At 41.0% G+C, this 19,428-nt stretch overlaps 1 protein-coding gene across 2 annotated transcripts; it reads left to right on the top strand.

The window, feature by feature from the left end:
* Positions 1-865: 865 nt before the first annotated feature.
* LOC311003243 (carnitine O-palmitoyltransferase 1, liver isoform) lies at positions 866-17,668 on the top strand. Of its 2 annotated transcripts, none has more exons than XM_083994940.1 (19): positions 866-1,053; positions 3,989-4,153; positions 5,597-5,736; positions 6,839-7,010; positions 7,237-7,338; positions 7,653-7,790; positions 8,463-8,540; positions 9,466-9,573; positions 10,094-10,181; positions 11,797-11,992; positions 12,101-12,289; positions 12,414-12,519; positions 12,601-12,717; positions 13,890-14,054; positions 14,198-14,326; positions 14,470-14,625; positions 14,733-14,846; positions 15,064-15,156; positions 16,199-17,668. In XM_083994940.1, the coding sequence occupies exons 2-19, from the start codon at positions 4,013-4,015 to the stop codon at positions 16,322-16,324; spliced, it is 2,358 nt and encodes a 785-aa protein (XP_083851066.1). In that variant the 5' UTR covers positions 866-1,053; positions 3,989-4,012; the 3' UTR covers positions 16,325-17,668. The 2 variants fall into 2 exon arrangements, with proteins under 2 accessions (XP_083851066.1, XP_083851067.1); XM_083994941.1 differs by lacking the exon at positions 866-1,053 and adding an exon at positions 4,881-4,906 and having other exon boundaries at positions 4,040-4,153.
* Positions 17,669-19,428: the final 1,760 nt, after the last annotated feature.

Below are 19,428 nucleotides of genomic sequence, written 5' to 3'. Positions count from 1 at the left end.
GGTCAGTAGAATAAGGTGTTTAAAAAAAAAGAAATGTCTGTATCATAATTTAAATATAAAAAGTGCACTATTATAACTATTGCCTGTGATAAAAAGAACAATTATGATTGAATTGATGGTCAAAATAAAGAGAGATCCACCTTATTGTTATGGTTACAATAATAAACCCTAAATTCATGTGTGTGTGTATTTAGTTTCTGGGTTAAAATTGTGTTTTGCATGGCTGTTTCTTTTTGCCCTGCACTAATGCTGACAGTTATGGTATAAACCTGTTTATTCTGGATGCAAAAGTTATTTGTATTATTTGCTGTAACCTCAAATAATATGGTTATTATAACTATAAAATGTGCTCATTGAGGACAGAGATGGAAAACATTGCTCTGAATATAGAATGAAAGCTAATTCTTGACTTGTTGAAAATGTCCTCCCTGAGCTTTCAAGCACATCCCCTGGTGCTCTTTGAGAAATTAAATTTTCAGTCCAGCAGATGGGATTATTTCATCCTCATCAGAAGCCCTAACCGCTGATGAAGACCATGGATATGGCTGAAAACTCTTGTAAGTGGGTGGAAGATTTCATTTTTATTATTATATTTTATGTTGTTTTAATTATATAATATCAACTATTAGGTTAGCAGTGTAACAAGGAACGGTTATCAGTATTTCCTTTTTTCATGTCGCTGTTGAAAAAAGACAAGACTACATGCCGTTTGTGAGTGAATCAATCAAAAAAAAAAGTTTTCCCATAGGTTATTTTACATAAGTATTCATTCTCCCTCCGGACCATAAATGTAACACTTCATGGATCAGAGAACGAAGCGCCTATGATTTATTCCAAGATTTCCGACACTCCCTGAAAGCAGCATGAGCTCCATCCAGCCGAGCCTGTGTAGTGGTTCAGTCGAGAGGAGGAGAGAGGAGGAGGGCCGACAGGGAAGCAGCACTCACCGGCCGCTGGTCGACGTCAGAACGAAGTTCACAGTCGGTTCCTGCTTCTCCTCTGTGGATTCTCGACAATTCTCCTCCTCGCTAACAACAACAACAAAAACAACAGGTATGCTAACGCTAACGCGGTTCTGACAAAATGTTACAGCGCAGATACAAAACATTCGCATCTTCCCATGAACGTAAAAAGAAAAGAAAAGAAAAAAAGGGGGTACCAGCGGACGTTAGTGTGCAGCTAACTACATAATGGGCTGGGTGCTCGGCTAGCAGCAGCACTAGCAGCAGCAGCTAACGTTCATTTTCAAACCTAGTGCCGTTAAAACGTCAAGTGCCGCTAACGTCTGCTCCCTGGCTTTCTGCAGCTGTAGCATAAAAGCTACCGGATATCATAATGCATATACAACCCAGATACCCAAGTGTGAAAATCAGATAAACATACAGTTACTATTGCTCAATCAAATCATTATGCGTGGCCAAAGAGGGCGTTGTTTGGGCTACGAAGGTATAAATTATACTAGTTCACATACCGTAGTTATCATGACCAGTTTTTCCTCAAATGTTGGTTGACACAGCTGTCACTTGTTTTGAAACATAGCCCCTTGGGCCCCATTATGCTGCTAGTGTTTACACAGGAACTACTTCCAGTTAGAATTTTTCTGCTTTTGAAACACTGAGACATGCCCAGCTCTGCACAACGCTGCAGTTTAGTTTATGTGTTGTTGTTAGGCTACATGTTATAAATACCCACACAGTTTTCTTTCTGCAGGAGATCATTTATAAGCTTTAAGTCTCTTCAGGTTTACCAGTGCATACGCACACACACACACACACACACACACACACACACACACACACACACACACACACACACACACACACACAGCAGTGCATTCCTTCACTGCAGGAGAAAGGTGGGGAAGCATCCCCCAAACAAAGTTGAAAAGTTTTTCCATTACACCAAATAACAGTTTAGCAAAACCTAAAGTGAGATAAAGAAACAATGAGAGTGATTACTGTCAGACCTGGATTATGTCACCTTGGGTAATGAGGCATGCTTTGAGAGCAGGGAGTGCCTTACTGTAAAAGACGCCCTCGATGTTGTGAGTAAAATCAAACAACTTTGAGCTACAGTGTGTGACTAGAGAGGAGGACGTTATAAATGCTAGTGCTATAAGTCTCATACATTTGATTGTTTCCCGAGTAGAGTGATAAACAAGATTAAACCTTGTCTTTTCAAGGTCTGCAAATGTGGTATGAATTACTTTGTTGACTAAAACAATATTTGACATTCAAGTAAAATCAGCTTTATTTGAGACTAGCGATGAGAGCATGTCCACAGAAGCAGTCAGATAACCTTGGTTGATATGACGTGTTATCAGTTGTTCAAGTTGTGCAGCGGATCTTTGTGTTTGCAGTGAATTAAGACATTAAAAAACCTTTAAGATACTGTAGTTAAGAGTTAAAATTATCAGTTTCTCTGTTTTTTAACTGTGTGTTTGAAATTATGCGATTGCTCCACAATACTACAGTTATTTGTTACCATAACTTTTCTTATTTGACACACTGGCAGGAAAAGCTTAATAAAGATAAGTTATGATAAGGCAGGACATAAACACTGCTAATAAAACGGTTGCCTTGCATCTGTTAAGTCCACTAACAAACCGTTGGTTCTTGCAGGGCAAAAGGCCAGAAAACAAATATTAACTCTTGAATAGTACAAGCAACTTTCTTCCTCATTCCAAAACACCTATGTTAAACTGTAACATCTTTGAACAGACTTTACTTTACCACCTATTGTCACAGCCATTCCCCTTGTTAATGACTATGTGCGTGGCTTAACTTAAAAAATATATAATTTTTAAGCTTTGTAGAGCACAGAAAACAAGAAGCTCTAAGTGAATTGGGAATTAAAGTTACAGAGATGCTCAAGATTAATGCACCGTCAGTGCAGATTGAGCTGTCAAAACATTTATTCCAGTCAAGGGTTATCATCGGTAATAAAAGCTAGAACCAGCATCTCCTAAGGCGGCTCCTTCAGTGTGCGTGTGTGTACCCACCGTGCTGAACTGAGCAGGTGTGTTGGCACTGAAAGAAAGAGGCTGAAATGTACTGCTGTTAGTCCTTGGCATGGGCATGACTGGACCTGCCAGATCTGACCTAAAGAGTAGAACCTCCCTGGGTCCTGGGATCATGACGGAAATGTATATATGTGTAAGAGAGAGTGAGTGTGTTTGTGTGTGTGTTGGCCATTTTTAGCCACACTGAAAGAGCAGATGTACCCTCCACAGGGATGCAGTCCAGTGTCACAGTGACTAAACCTCGGGGCATTATCCATAGCCTATTTGTGGAGGAAAATCAATTCCCTTTGTGAAGAGAAGCAGCGATTGCCTTAAACAAAAAACATTAAAAAAAAAAAATTCCCCGATCACATCAGTAGCTAGTCAGCGCTTTCCCATCAAACTCCATCAATCTCAAGCTGACTTTGCATTTGAAAGGACTCATGAATAATATGAGCTCCTCTTAAAAAATGCTCATGCATTAGATGGATGTGTTTTGCCAGGCATACGCAGCACACATTTTGTAATTCATCATCAGTTTGATGAATCATCTCTAAGTCCCCTCATAGCACTTACAGCTAACACCTCAAGGGCTCAGTTTCCCATCGGCTGCTGCACCTGAGTTCCCTGTATTTATTGTAATCACAAAACATAAGGTTGCTGCTGTCGGCCATTTACTTGTGTCTTCTTGTTTTCAGCTTGTGTTGCATTCTTGTTGACTTTTCATTGAGTGGGTCTGGGTCATTTCATGGTGTAGGCTAAATAGTTTACTTTTGTAAAAGAAAACGATGCTGCTCTAGCCTCTATTAGTTGATCTGTATATTAGGTGCGTACAATCATATCAATCTGTTTTTGAGGGGAGACAACTGATATTCTTGTGTCTAATGTGTTTGAGATTTGACACAGTGAGTTTCATGTCTACAACACGCTCTAAGAAAGCTTAACCCTAACCCTTTCTCCTCTGGTTCCCTCTGTTTCCTCCTTCAGGCCCTCTTATTGTGCACAGTAATCATGGCAGAGGCCCACCAAGCAGTGGCCTTCCAGTTCACAGTCACCCCGGAGGGTATCGATCTGCGGCTGTCCCACCAGGCCCTCACTGAGATCTACCTCTCTGGGGTGCGCTCCTGGAAGAAGAAAATCATCAGACTGAAGGTATCTGCGACTCTTGTGTCACACTTGGTTGTTTTGTTTGTTCATGCACAGACTGCATCTGCATCTTTAGACCATGTGCAATAACCACAGCCACACTTACATTCTTCTTCCTCTGCATCAGGACTTATGTTTTCCATCTGTCCATACATAGTATGTCCCACTCACTCTAGTATCTGTGATACCTAAGTAATGCCTTGAGAGGCTTTTTTACACAAACACTCACTTGGACATCTGATTACTTTCTGGTTGTCAAAAGAAAAGAACAAAACGTGGCTTTGGCCTCTTAGATCAAAGCTGAGGGGATTTCATTACGTTCACATGGAGTCATGAATGAATTTTCGGGGCCTGGGGCCAAGATCACTGTGATCTCACAAACAACGTTTATGTCCACAACTCAAACTGAAAAAAACTGATTGATTAGATAACATATTGACGTGTTGTGACGACATGCCAACGTAATGTTTACTTATTCACCACCACTGTAACTTTGGAACAGAAGAGGAGATTGTGACCACATTTCCTACACCTTGGCTTTATGGCAGACACATACGAACACATACATGGTAACTGTAGTTATTACTGCCTTGCTGTCCCTCAGCATGTCAGCACTTGCACTTTTCTCAGAGCAAAATGTTAGGAATCCTTCAAACACGGTGCTCTGTTGGCTTGTCCATATTGTGGTTTTAATATTTTTGTTCATTATCTGCTCATTCTACTTATTTTTCAGGTTTCTTGCTTTCTAGTCTATAGGCGGTGAGTGCTACAAGCATAGATCTCAACTTTAACATTCAAAACTAACACAGAAAAATCTGTTCATAGGTTCTTTTTTTACCTTACAAATAACATACAAATCATAGGATAGATCAAATAAATTTGAACTTGGGATATTTATGACGGGCTTGAACATCACTGGAGTATTGACACTGACACAGATTTTTAGTTATTTTCTTAAATTGTTTTAATTGTTTGTTTGTTTTTAACTCTGGGCTTTCAATTGCTGACATTTCTCTGTCCTGTCTGATTATTAATTTGAAATGTTGTGTTTAAGTTTTTAGTTTTGTAAAACCCTCATAAACAAAGGCAGCCTGCTTCGAAGCCTTTTGCTGTCATAATGTGTGGACTTCATTATATAATCAATAATGGATGCCACAAATAATGACCCATTCGTTATATGAGGTCATCAAGCCTCACGCGTCTTTGTTTGATTCTCACTGTCATTATTCATTTTTCAGAAGCAGAATTTAAAAGCCTGAAGGTAACAGTTAATTAGCAGTAAATTGATGTGTGGATCAGGTTATTGTCTGACAAATAGAATAAAGCTTTAGAATGACAGTTATTATGTTGTTTAATCATAGCTGAATGATCAGTGTGGATGCCAGTGTACTGATTGTAACCAGGAAGAAAGGGGATTTAAAGTTGTTCTCTCTCCTCTGACATCAACAGAACAGTGTGATAACGGGGGTATATCCTGCCAGCCCCTCATCCTGGCTCTTTGTGGTCATAGCAATCCTGGCTACTATGTACACTCGCTCCGACCCCTCCATGGGCCTCATAGCCAAGATACAGGAGCACCTGCCAGTCAGGTAACACATCTCATGACCCACTCAAGTGCTAAAAGTTAATGATGAATCTTTTGGCTGCTCAGAGTCTCTCTCTCTCTCTCACTCTCTCTGAAACTATAATCTGTAGTTGTATTGTGATAATATGCTCTTCTCTCTTTCTTTTGCATTCATTTTAAAGTAAAGGGATATTGGCCAGAGCACTGATGAAGTTAGAAATGGAACAAATACATCACAGATTTCCTCATTTGATATACACCTATGGCTAAGCCCCGCCCCCTCCACTCACTCGGACAAACAGTCAACATTCGGTGACAGTTGCTATGGCAACAGCTGTCACAGTAGGAGACATTTCACAGGAGGCAATTGATGATTTTTGGAGACAGAAAGATTAAATATCATCTCGAAGTCACCAAAACTTCACTTAGCTTTACTGCTATGGCTGTCGGTTACCGTGAAACGCCGATAGCGACGGGCTAATTTCTGTTAGCCTGTCTATGGAGTTTTACATTATACGTTAGCATTAAGCTAGCGGACTTTATGCTTAGTTGTGATACTGGCTAACATCTAAACATCTCTGACAATATGTTGCCTCAAATACGTTGTTGACTTAACTTAGAACAGATGTAGACATCCTTGTTAATTTTTATCCACGTTTAGTTGGTGTTGTAGTCTACTGCATAACTTTATCCAGAGCAGACACTTCTCTCGGTTGAGATGTGGCTTGGGAAAAGGTAAAAAAAAATCCACCCCGTGGCCCAGCCTCTCGGGATACCTAGTGCCGGAGTTGCATGTACCCCATGCACACCGTTTGACCATTTTAAAATGTCAAGAAAAAACGAATGAAAACTGACTAACTGCAGTGCATTTCAATGGACATGGAAGCAGAGAATGTCCGAGTGTATGGGCTAGCTATGCACACTGTGATTGGCTCATCGCGTTTGGGGGCGTGGCTTAGCCATAGGTCAATTGTGAAACAGCTGGCCCTTCTAATCATTATCAATCCAATCAACCACCCCTCCCCACCCATCCATTTGAGTGGTTTCTGTTCTATTTTCTATTTTTTAAAGAATTCTGGTATTTATTCCTCTCCCTGTTGTTCTTCTCTCTCTCCCACCATTCCCAGCCAGTCAATGAGCACCCAGTGCCAGGCAGTGGTATCAGCGGTGCTCTTTAGCACAATGCTATGGCTCTTGCTCATCTTCACCATGCGCCTGTGTCTCAAGCAGCTCCTCTCTTACCACCGCTGGATGTTCGAGCAGCACGGCAAGATGTCCACCACCACCAAAGTCTGGGTGGTCAGTGCTCTTTCACACTTTTTTATAGAGACTGGTAAAACTGTGACCTTTTGTTATCAACACATATGTTGTTTTTAATATAGTTACTATAGTCTCACACATCTAAAACTCGTCATATTCATTTTGTAGTTTGTTTTATCTTCTTTTAAGAGTAGCAAAACAGGTTTTATATATACATACATACTGTATATAAATGTATATATATATGCTTGTGTGTCTGTGCCAGGCGCTGGTGCGGATCTTTTCTGGCAGAAAGCCTCTACTCTACAGCTACCAGGGCTCGCTGCCAAACCTGCCTGTGCCCACCATCAAGGACACAGTCAAGAGGGTGAGATGTCACATGAAGCCGAGGAAATGGCAGCACACTGATCAGTGACCATAAAAAAAGATGGATCACTTTCTCACATTCATCATTTTCTGCCTTTCCGTTCCTCCTCGTCTTATCTGCCTGCAAGCTAGTTGGGAAATGTATAAAAATGCAAGATGCAGTAGCTAAGCTACCCTTCTGAACTGAGATATATGTGACAGATAGAACGGAGAGGAGCTTTAATATTACATCAGCAGAGTTGGAGCAGTTGTTATTCTGTTGGTAATTTGTTGTTTGATGATGTTTATTGATATTGTATTGTGGTTCTTGTTTAGTACATGGAATCTGTGCGTCCGCTGATGGATGACGCGCAGTATGAACGTATGACCAATCTGGCCGCCGAGTTTGAGAGCAGCCTCGGTAACCGCCTGCAGTGGTACCTCAAACTCAAAGCTCTCTGGGCATCCAACTATGTAAGTGGTTGACCTCTTTGCAGTCCTCTGGTTAAGCCTGGCCACTCTAAACGTCACTTAAACATCAAATGCAAAAGCAGTCCGAAGGAAATTTAAAATTCCATTAACAATGCATGTCTTTGTGAGGTTCTGTGATTTGAATAATTTATCCTATCTGAATATGTAAGTGACGTGACTGCCACTTGACTGTGATATTAGCTTTCTCTTAGAGATTTGTGTGCCTCCACCCTGGCGACTGCTGGAGCTGCATGCAATTTTTTGGGGGGGTTGTGGTCTAATAAAGTTGAACTCAGTAATGCCTTAAGGATTTTTTTTTTTTTTTACAAACTTGGTAAGGTCATTTAATGGTCAAGTGACGGTTTGTATTTTTCTTATACAAACTGAGCATGGCAATTAGAGGGTGGGTAAATATTTATGGCCTTGAGAGAATTTCTTAAAAGTTGGTACAATTATTCATTTGGACCCAACCATTAACTGATCACTTTTGGTGGTCAAAAGTCAAGGCCACAGTGTCCTATTTTTTTTCTTTTTATACATGTGTAGCCATAACTGCAGTTATGAGAAAGCTTTACACAGACGGATGTTATTTCTTGTATATCTCATATATCTTATCTTAACAGGTGCCCAGTAATTACAGCGAGGCAATAACACATTTTTTTTCTGTGTGTTCAGGTTAGTGACTGGTGGGAGGAATACGTCTACCTACGGGGACGAAGCCCAATCATGGTCAACAGTAACTACTATGGCATGGTATGAAAACCTCTCTTTATTTATGTCCTCTTAAGAAGTGTCCTGTTAACATAGGTGCATTCCTCTCTTTGAACTGACTTACTGGTAACTGGATATGAAAATGAGGAGCTCTTTTTCGAAACGCTATAAATCCATTTTAATAGTTTTTAAGAAAATTTTATTTTTTACCTAGACCCACCCATTTTGTTAATATTCAATTTATCCTATTAATGATTGTCGGCTCAGTCTGAACATGTTGAACAATGATTATTAAATCAAACAATATTGTTGATTGTTGAGTTGAAGTTTTTTTTTTTTCAAAATGCTATAAATCCACATTTAAAAAAAACAACAACTGATGGTTTCTGTCTTGCCCCCGCCTATACTTTATGGCCCAGTGTCCACCACATAAACAGATAATTTAAAAATAACACATACAAAACCAGAAACTACTGAATGAATGACTGAAAACAAACCTCGGTTCAGAGCACCGCCATGTTGGATTGCGTAGAGCGCTCACCGAATTCTGATTGGTCGAGAGGTCATATCGCATAAAAGGTTTGGTCCTGTCGTGGTTTGGAGAGGAACTGCATCTTACAGTGCATTTTAAACAGGAAAATAGTGATTTGTCATGAAACGTTGACAGAGCAGTGAATAGGTTCAGTACACAGCAAAATGGCATGACAAACTCATTGTTTCAAGTTTGGCGTTTATCGCGTTTTGGAAAAGAGCTCTTCAAATATACTTTGTACTTATAGCTGAATTTATTATGTTATAAGGCCTTTGAGATATTTAAGTATTCATTCGGTGTCATTTGTGGGCAACCATTTGGTGTGAAGAAAAAATTGTTTATGAAGTAAATGTTTGAAATGCATAATCTCTTGGTTGGATATCATTTGCACATCCACCCCCTGACCTCTTGAATCTGTTTGTTTGTCTCCTCCAGGACTTCTTGTATGTGACACCCACCCCCATCCAGGCAGCCAGAGCAGGCAACAGCATCCACGCCTTCTTCATGTACCGTCGCAAACTCAACAAAGAAGAGATTAAACCTGTGAGTTCAGCCACCAGTCTTCCACAGTTGCTCCATATACACGGAGACATTCATTATTCATGTCTCTTTGCCATGGCAACAGAAGACTTGTTAATCAAATCTTGAGACATTAGGATCTTGCTTTGTGGAGTGGCAGAATGTTTTGTTCACGGTTAATGTATATTACAACAGAAATATGAGACCGTCGGATGCATTTTGATTGTGTTTTGACTGTGTGAGCAACATCCATCCATCACTGTTAGTGTGTCCCGGTTGTTTATAGTAGATAGCGTGTGTGTCTTCATACATTTGTTTAGTTAATGTGAAAACATTTCCCTCATGTTCTCATACCATGCTCATTTCTCACCCCTTCCTATTGTACCCCTTTCAATCTCTTCTTCACTTGTTTGATTTCTCTATCGTCCTCCTTTTTTTTTCTTTAAAAAAATGCCCCTTTTTTTTTTGACTCTACATTTCCCACTGCTGTCCCCTGTCCCTCTCCCTGTGCCTTTGCTTTCGTCTTCTCCTCTATGTTTCCCAGAGTCGTATACCAGGCACTGTCATTCCTCTGTGTGCAGCTCAGTGTGAGAGGATATTCAACACCACACGCACTCCTGGAGAGGAGACCGGTAAACACTGACTGACATGTGCACACACTGTGGCAACATGATGTTTCTCACAGTGCTGATATGTGATACATGATATTGCCAGAACACGAGCAGCCGACTTCCACGAAGAAGGCTGCGCTGGATTTATAGTGAGTGATGCTAACACATCACTGCTCCAGAAACGATGAGGCATACTGAAGGTGTCTGAACCCTCTGGAGTTTAAGCGTGGGATATAAAAATTGTGCGTGTATGAGTAAGTGTGTGTGTGGTCTCCCAAAGCAAGGTGTCTGCGATTCACTGAGTCAGAGTATGTCTGCCGTGCAGCCCGTCCTGTCATCTCTCATCCGTCTCATCTTGCCTTCTGGTCTCATCTCAGGTCTGTCTGGGAAGGTTCTGTCTCTAACTAATGTCTATTTTCTTCTGCCCACACATTTGTGTTTTCTCTTTTCTTTCCTCTCCCTGTTTTTCTCTTTATTTCACCCCAACTCTTTTTCTTTGTTTCCTCTCTTCCTTTCTTGCCCATACTTTGTTTTTGTATTGGTCTATCCTACTTTATCCTGCTCAGTGGTTGTTGAGGTCTGCTGTTCCCTGCTGTTCCTATCAGTTTGAGCGGATGTTTGACACTTGTCGAATTCCTGGGACACTAACAGGTAGTATTTATATTTTTGCACATCTGGCCCAGTCCCAGTTTTAGATCTCTGAATGTCCAAACAATAGACATGTATGTCACATTGTTACTGTGTATAATTAATATTTTCCATTGTGTTAATTACCCCCCATCTTAACGGTCACCCAACCAGTCATTTCAGATCAGAAAACACAATTAAAAGAGACAAGCTGCATCCTCGCTTTCAGTTCTGCTGCTCTGCATGCCTTCTACTGTTTGTTATTACTCCTCTATTTGCTTAATAGGCCTTAAGCTGTCAATCATCTGGGTTGTAACAATGTAGGCTAGGATGCTGTTCATTTGAATTCAGTACAGTCAAATATGTGTCAGTGTGTCAAGGGTGAAAATGTGGTTCACTCAGGTTTGTTGTCTTCTTGAGATGATTGATAGAGTGGAGTGAGACACAAGCGACATCCCTCCCCTCTCACTTCACATAACACTCATCCACTTCTTTTAGCCGCAGGTGCTGAGATTCTTTAGCGGGGTGTGTCAGGATGTTAAAATATCTTGGGCTTCTACCTGCTTGGTCGACGCTGTGGCTGCTTTTACCCAGTGGGAAGTCATGAAGGAGTGTTTCCCCTTCACAGTAATTCTAATATTCACACATTTCATATGGGAGCTCAGCTACCCATCGCAAACAAAACAGTTCTCAGTTTGTATTGTTTAGTTGAAGCGTGTTTCTATTATGCCAGTTGGGATGTTTTGCAGAGTCAGTTACTTCATGCATCCCGTCTAAAACTCAGTTAAGGATCAGATTAGATATGGATAAATATATATAGATAAAAGACCTGAATATGAGGTTTTCAGTGAACACAAACTACATCTAAATCCCTAAATTAAGTGCATCATCTGTGGTCTTTGTCAGCATCTCACCTCCAAACTGCAGAAATTCACACTGTACTTTTGACAATATAACAAAGAATTGACTTTGCTCTCTGCCTTTTTCTCTTGTTCTTTTACATCTGAAGACACTGTGCAACACTGGCAGGACAGTGACTACATAGTGGTATACCACAGGGGTCGCTACTTCCGTCTCAGGGTGTACCAGGCAGGCAGACTGCTGTCGCCCAGGGAGATTGAATTCCAGATTCAGAGGATCCTCGATGACCCTGCAGCTCCATCCAACGGAGAGGCCAAACTTGGGGCCCTGACAGCTGGAGACAGGTCAGCATGGCGAGCCTCCAGCGTCTAAATCACGTGCACAATACAGCACAATACAACCTTAATGTACTGTAATGTTGAGACTGAGTTTTACTTTGAAATGTTTCCCAGAATCCCATGGGCTAAAGCCAGGACGAAGTATTTCAACAGCGGGGTCAATAAACGCTCTCTGGACTGCATTGAGAGAGCCGCCTTCTTTGTGACCCTCGATGACGACGAGCAGGGCATGATGGGAGATGACCCCGCAGCCAGTTTAGATCGCTATGCAAAGTCCTTGTTGCATGGGAAATGTTATGACAGGTAATTTCACTCTAAACTGACAACTACCCTGTGGACTGATTCAGTAACTTGTTTTTCCTGTTATCTTATTGAATTGCTGGAGTTTCCTGCACAGTGTTGAGTCAGTATCTCGGTTGTCATGCAGGTGGTTCGACAAGTCCTTCTCGGTTGTTTTCTTCAAGAATGGAAAGAACGGCATTAATGCAGAGCACTCCTGGGCTGATGCACCGGTGTTAGCACACCTGTGGGAGGTAAGGGAAATGAAAGAGAAGCAGGTCGTCCACTGTAGTGACAGAGGCCTTGATAACCTGTGACCTGTCGTGTGTTTTCAGTACGCTCTGGCCACCGACAGTTTCCAGCTGGGTTACAATGCAGAGGGTCACTGCAAAGGAGACGTGGATTCATCACTACCACGGCCACAGAAACTGAACTGGGAAATCTCTCCAGAAGTTAGTCATCCATTCCCACATCTTTTACATTTAACTTCTGTCCTTAAAGCTATTGACTGTAGTGATCTGTCTGTTTACACTACACTGTAAATACTCTTTTTGTGTCCTATTATATTAGGTCTAAAATTCAAATATAAGAAAAGAAGTGGTGTCATTAGATGATTCTAATGTTAATGTAGAAAAAAAACAAAGTAGCAAGCAAACTGTTTTATTTAGTGAATTTTGTTTCTCACTGCAGCACAACAAGCTGCTGATATCACTACACATATAGCAGCAAGCAACATTATCATCATTAATATAACCTCCACTGAATGTGTTCAACATAATTTCAGTTTATTTAAAGGGATAGTTCAACATTTTAGCAAATTGGCCCATTGCCATAATCACTACAGTCATAGCAGTAGGTTCGTTACCTTTAATTGTCGGTGCAAGCTATTTTTAGAACGGCGGAGCGGCAGGCTGCTCAGAGCTACGCTACGGAGGCTCATGGAATTTCTTGGTTTCCCTCATCAAGCTCATTAAATACACAATCCAACAACTCCAAAACGCTCTGGTGGACAAGTTGTGACCTGCACATTCACCACGCTATGAGATAATAACAGAACGTTACCAGACAGAGTTGTTTTAGAGTTAAATTCATGCAAAACCGCTAATGCGCGTTGCCTTCGGGGACAGTTTTTCAGCAAGCAGACTCTGTATTTACCTCAAAAACGTCTCAGTTTCGTAACGTTCCATTATTATCTCATAGCGTGGTGAATGTGCAGGTCACAACTTGTCCACCAGAGCGTTTTAGAGTTGTTGGATTGTGTATTTGATGAGGAAAACCAAGAAATTCCATGAGCCTCCGTAGCGTAGCTCTGAGCAGCTCACGGCTCTGCTCCGCCATTCTAAAAATAGCTTGCACCAACAATTAAAGGTAACAAACCTACTGCTATGACTATAGCGATTATGGCAATGGGCCAATTTGCCAAAATGTTGAACTATCCCTTTAACTGTTGGGCGCTGTACTTGGATATGTCAGTGGCAGAGGCCTCCAAGCTGATACATACATTACCCTCAAATTCATGTGACATGTAAAAATGCATAGTAAAAGCTGGCTCATGGAAGTATGACTTTATTATTATTTATAGTGCTAGAGTGCAGTGTTAACTGTGTGGATATGTGTGTCTCAGTGTGAAGAGCAGATCTCTCAGTCGCTGGCAGTGGCCCAGGCTCTGGCCGATGACGTGGACTTCCACGTTTTCTCCTTCAGAGACTTTGGCAAAGGAAAAGTCAAGAGGTCTCGAGTCAGTCCAGATGCCTTCATTCAAATGGCTCTTCAGCTGGCCTACTACAGGGTGAGCCTCTCTCTGAAGTAGATTTGTAAACATACACTTACAGTACTGTACAAGATACTAGATTTAGATAGATATTAGATTTGGAACCGTCAGTGTTTTCTGTTTTCTGTTATGTGTGATTATTCTGGGTTTTTTTATTCCAGGACCGGAGGACGTTCTGCCTGACGTACGAAGCCTCCATGACCCGATTGTTCAGGGAAGGCAGGACAGAGACCGTTCGCTCCTGCTCCAGTGAGAGCAGCGCCTTGGTCCGAGCGCTGGAGGGCGGAGAGGTGGGACCATGAAAACCGTCTCTTTGTTTTCATCATTTTTTGGCTTATTGCAGACTCTCTCAAATCCCCATGTCCCCCACATAAACCACACAGAGTCTCTTTTTAATGTGTTATTATGTCATGTCACTGCCATTCTCCACCAGACAGCAGATGTGTGCAGGCGTTTGTTCCGCGCGGCATTAGACAAGCACCAACAACTATATCGCCTGGCTATGACTGGAGCTGGCATCGACAGACACCTCTTCTGCCTCTACGTGGTTTCCAAATACCTCGGAGTGGAGTCTCCCTTCTTGAAAGAGGTCTATTTCTTTACTTTGCCGCTTCCATCAGATTAATCACAGCAGTTCGGTGTGAAACAGCAGTGATGTCAACAAACTGATGTGTCACTTTGTTGTGGGTGTCTCAGGTGCTGTCTGAGCCCTGGCGGCTGTCCACAAGTCAGACTCCAGTCCAGCAGGTGGAGCTGTTTGACCTGGTCAACCACCCAGAGTACATCTCCTGTGGAGGGGGCTTTGGTCCGGTCAGTCAAATCATACAGCAGCTTTTACACACGTAGACATTTGAAGTATTTTTTGTGATAGAAACCATCAGCTGTAATTGTACTGTATCTGTACTGTAATATGTTTGTATTTTTAAATCTTTACACAGGGGCTTCTCTCTATGGAACTAGTTTTGTGTTGTGGTTTCTATAAAGCAGTCATGAGTGTAGCTAAATGTTGACTGTGTATACATTTCAGGTGGCTGATGATGGCTATGGGGTGTCCTACTGCATTGTGGGAGACAACCTGATAAACTTCCACATCTCTTGCAAGCACTCCTGTCCAGACACCGTGAGTTACATCAAAGTAGTGATTTAAAACTGCATAAGGAAGGAGAACTAGATAACCTCCTCAGTTTGGAGCACGAACTGCTGTGTATTTTTGTAGGATTCAGTACCTTTAAAGGAGAACTCCGGTCATTTTTGACCCCTAAATCGTTGTCCTGATGGTCACCCGGTGTTGGGGGGAGCAAAAAACGTGACTAAAATTGATGCAGGCAAACCGGAGTTACACCATGGCTAGACGGCGCTAGGGATAGCCACAACGCTAAAGTATGGGGGCAATTTTTTCAACCACAACAAACACCCAAAAAACAATCAAATCTCTATGGTACATGACTCGAATCCTTATGACACACCACTGAACCCATAAACTGTACAGTATAAACCAGTATAAACAGTATAAACTTTGTGTTTTTGCATGTAGTCACTCATCACAGATAGCCTAACTCTGAAACATCCTGGGAAGACATTACTATTCAATCGCAGAGCGCCTTCTCCCCGCCACAGAAACAAACACTTTTTCCTTGTTGTGATGATTTCTTTACAAAAATATACGATCAGAGATATTTTGGATATTACCACTGCACTGCTCCACCGTTTATTTTAGTAAAGAAATCAATCGAATAGTAATGTCTTCCCGGGATGCTCCAGAGTTCGGCTGTAGAGTAGGTGAGTGGCTGTTGTGGCTATCCCTAGCGCCGTCTAGCCATGGTGTAACTCCTGTTTGCCTGCATCAATTTTAGTCACGTTTTTTGCTCCCCCCAACACCGGGTGACCATCAGGACAACGATTTAGGGGTCAAAAATGACCGGAGTTCTCCTTTAAAGCAAGATTTATTATTTCTGTAGTATTTGATTAATTGTTAATATGAGTTAAAATGAACCCTATGAAGAGCATTACACTCAGACCTATATATTGGAGGCAGATTTCATTTCGATAGATAATCTTTTAACCCTGAGGTTATATGAAGTTATTTAGGCTCTTCATTATTCAGACTGATGAGGCATCAGCATAAAATCCTCCTCATTCTTTCATTTGTGTCGCTCTTTCAGGATGCCCATAAGTTTGGTGCCCAGATCAGAAAAGCCCTGCACGACCTGATACAGCTCCTGAGCCCCAACCAAAGAGAGCCCAGCAAAACGGAGGGGTGCCGGCCGGAGTTCAAGAAAGATCTGTAGACGGTCACTCAGGTGGAAAAGGGGGGTGGGGGCGGGGTTGGTGGCATTGCTGAGGGAATGGTATGAAAGAATCAGTGTTACGTTATGGAAAGAGGGGAGCTGTGTATCTTTTCCTCACGCATTAGGAGAATTTTATACCCAGTGAGATGATATGGATGATGTGGTGAGATGCAAGGGAAGTTTTTACTGATATGCATCTGTATTTGTGTGTTTATATTAGCTGTGTGACGGGTGTGAGAGGAGACAAAGGCTCCGGAGTAGCAGATCAAGACGTGTGATGAAAGTGCAGTACGGTTATTAGGTTAATTTGGTTTGAACAGTCAAACCATCCGTAAAAATATAGTAACTATAAATCCCAAATGACAAACTAACTATTGAATTATTGTGATGTGATTTGATTTTTATAAAAACAAAAAAAGGCCAGTGTAAATGACACCACTCAAAGTTAGGGTAGAAATCCTAACACCACCTTATTGCAGGGAGGAGTTCAATATAAATTCAAGTGCAGTATGTTTGGACACTTTGCTAAGTATGCTACACTTTTTGTGCCACTAATTGTTGTTGGATCAATCAACGTGTGTGAAGAGTCTTGAGTATTGGAGTGTTAGCATTGAGAGCAACATGCAGGACTGTCGAGGTGACTTCAGTTTCTATCCGAATGCAATGTTGTGTTGTAACAGTGAGAAGAGGCATTTTAACATTTCAAAATTTTGGAAGTCTGTGACTTCTCAGTGTTTACTCATTATGTTTAAATCTGCTTTTTACATACATGATTGTAATGCTCTGCTGAGAGCAACAGGCTCTTTATACATGCAGATATGACGCAGCTCTGTTTCATTTATAGACTGGGATTACTTCTTTGATTAGTAATATATTCAATCACAACTCACCAATGAAATAACTTTCGTTGTTAGTTTTTAATGCGGATCCAAACTGTATATAAAGATAATGTTGGTCAGTTTCTCTTTCTGTGGTCAGTCAGCATTTCAAACTTGCCCAGTTAAAACCTGTTCTTTAATGAATTTCACTTATTTTACTGGCATCTATGAATCCGTTCTGTACTTTTTGTTTGTTATTGAACAAGCACCATAACAATGCAAGCTATATTTATGAACATAGTGTGCAGTTTTCCAGTCTCGAGCAGCGCTGCAGGCCAGGTGGGAGTTACATGTTCAGTGACATTTTGCTGTCAAGCCGTCTAATTCACACGATGGTCACGTTACCAGTGATGCAGATTCCTGTTTCTCTCCATTGATTTACTGCATTGTTTTGTTTTCAGTCCAGAACAGCTATTGTCAGCCTTTTTTATTGCAATATTACAAGGGAACATAAAATCATTCTTAAAGAAAAAAAAGGCCTCAAGTGGAATGTTGTTTTTATTGTCTTCATTGATTTAACATTACACTTAAAACAATGGACAGTTCAAAAATATATGAGAATCAACAGATTACAGCAGGAACAGACAATCTCCTCATCTGACCCCCCCACCTCCTTATTCTTCTTCACCATCACTGTGTTAACAACAGCAGAGCTACTGTTGATACACAACAAGAACATAAAACATTAAAGACACAGCAATCATGAAAGTTAACCCCATCAAAACACAGATTACATGTGTATGTGTATATAATTGTCAGATTAATGTCGGTACAGTACTCACTACAAAATAGGAGGAATAACTATTCTTACTTGTCAAATTCATTTTACAGGCAGTCATATAGATGTGTTAAATATATCAAGCTTGTGTTAAAAATATATCAAGCTTTTTTCAGTAATAATTGAGTGAAACCGCGCCAAATAATTCTTGTTTTACACACTATTAGCATGATTATAATAATGACACACAGGCATTCAGGACTAATAATGTGATAGATTTCATAGGAGATGCTTCACTTTGTCACATCAAAGCAGGAGTTTTCATTCATCATCATCTTTTTCCTTTTTCTTGAAAATCTTCCCGTCTGGCTGGACTTTCCACCGCAGCTTGACCCCTGAGCCTGAGAACTTGTTTTGGAGCTGTGGAGGCATAAACAAAAGACAGTATTGACAAAACCACAGCTTCAACTTCCACATAACAAAATGTACAGAAACTCACTTGGTTCAAAATGGCTTCAGTCACTGCACTGTCACTTAAGTTCACCAGTGAGTTTGCCTTCATTTCCAGTCTCACAGTCTGTATCTTTCTCTTACTTAGTCCTGTGGTTGAAGAAATAGAGATAAAACATTGCATCATATGTGCTCAGTTTTTGAAAATCAGCTGTTAAGGATGGCATTTTTGAAAATATTTAGTAACCAACATGTTACAAGGTAGAATGAGACTGTAACAGATGTTATATACTTACCATTATAGCAGTAGAAGGGCTGTATGTTTGAACACTCGTTGAGTTTCCACGCCTTGGAGGAGGGATTAAACATTGCACAGCCTACAGCTTTACCTGGCTCATTTGGTCCCCAGTATCTGAAGGAACTGTCACTATCATCCGACCATTTCCACGAATCTCTGAAAAATCCGATCCACAGTGGTGTGTGGTCCGTCTCATTGTCCAGGATTTTCTGTAAGGCCTTTCTTTCATTCTCGGTCCTGGCACTGGCCAGTTCCATGTCCTGCAGTCGACAGTTGTCTTGCGCCACCCTCCATGTTACATTTTCTTCGTAAAAACGCATCTTACTGGACTGGTCTGTGAATATTTTAAAACGTAAAGATTAAAATGTTTGGCGAGAAAAAAAGTTTCCAAACTGCAGTAAACATGCATAACCATTCATTAAAGGAATAGTCCAATCATTAAAGGGATAGTTCACCCAAAATTCAAATTTCACTCATTATCTACTCACCCTCATGTCAACTAAGAGCTGTGAGAATTTTCAGAGTTATCCGTGCCTTCTCTGAGTGGGTCCGCGCAGCAGTATTTGTCTATATAATGTTTGTGAATGGATACCACTTTTCTTCGTCCAAAAAGACACACCAAAAAACATCCAAATACCTCCACAGTGCTCGTCTGTAATGTCCCTCTTGTATTGAAGCCCCGACATGAGAAATTGTTCCGAAAAAAATTAAATAAGTCTATATTTTAAGCTTGTTTGTAGTGGAAGCTCCCAGTGTCTCA

The sequence above is a fragment of the Trachurus trachurus genome, assembly GCF_905171665.1.
Source record: "Trachurus trachurus genome assembly, chromosome: 19".
In the NCBI taxonomy this organism is placed as follows: Eukaryota; Metazoa; Chordata; class Actinopteri; order Carangiformes; family Carangidae; genus Trachurus; species Trachurus trachurus.
This window is presented reverse-complemented; position numbering and strand designations above follow the sequence as displayed.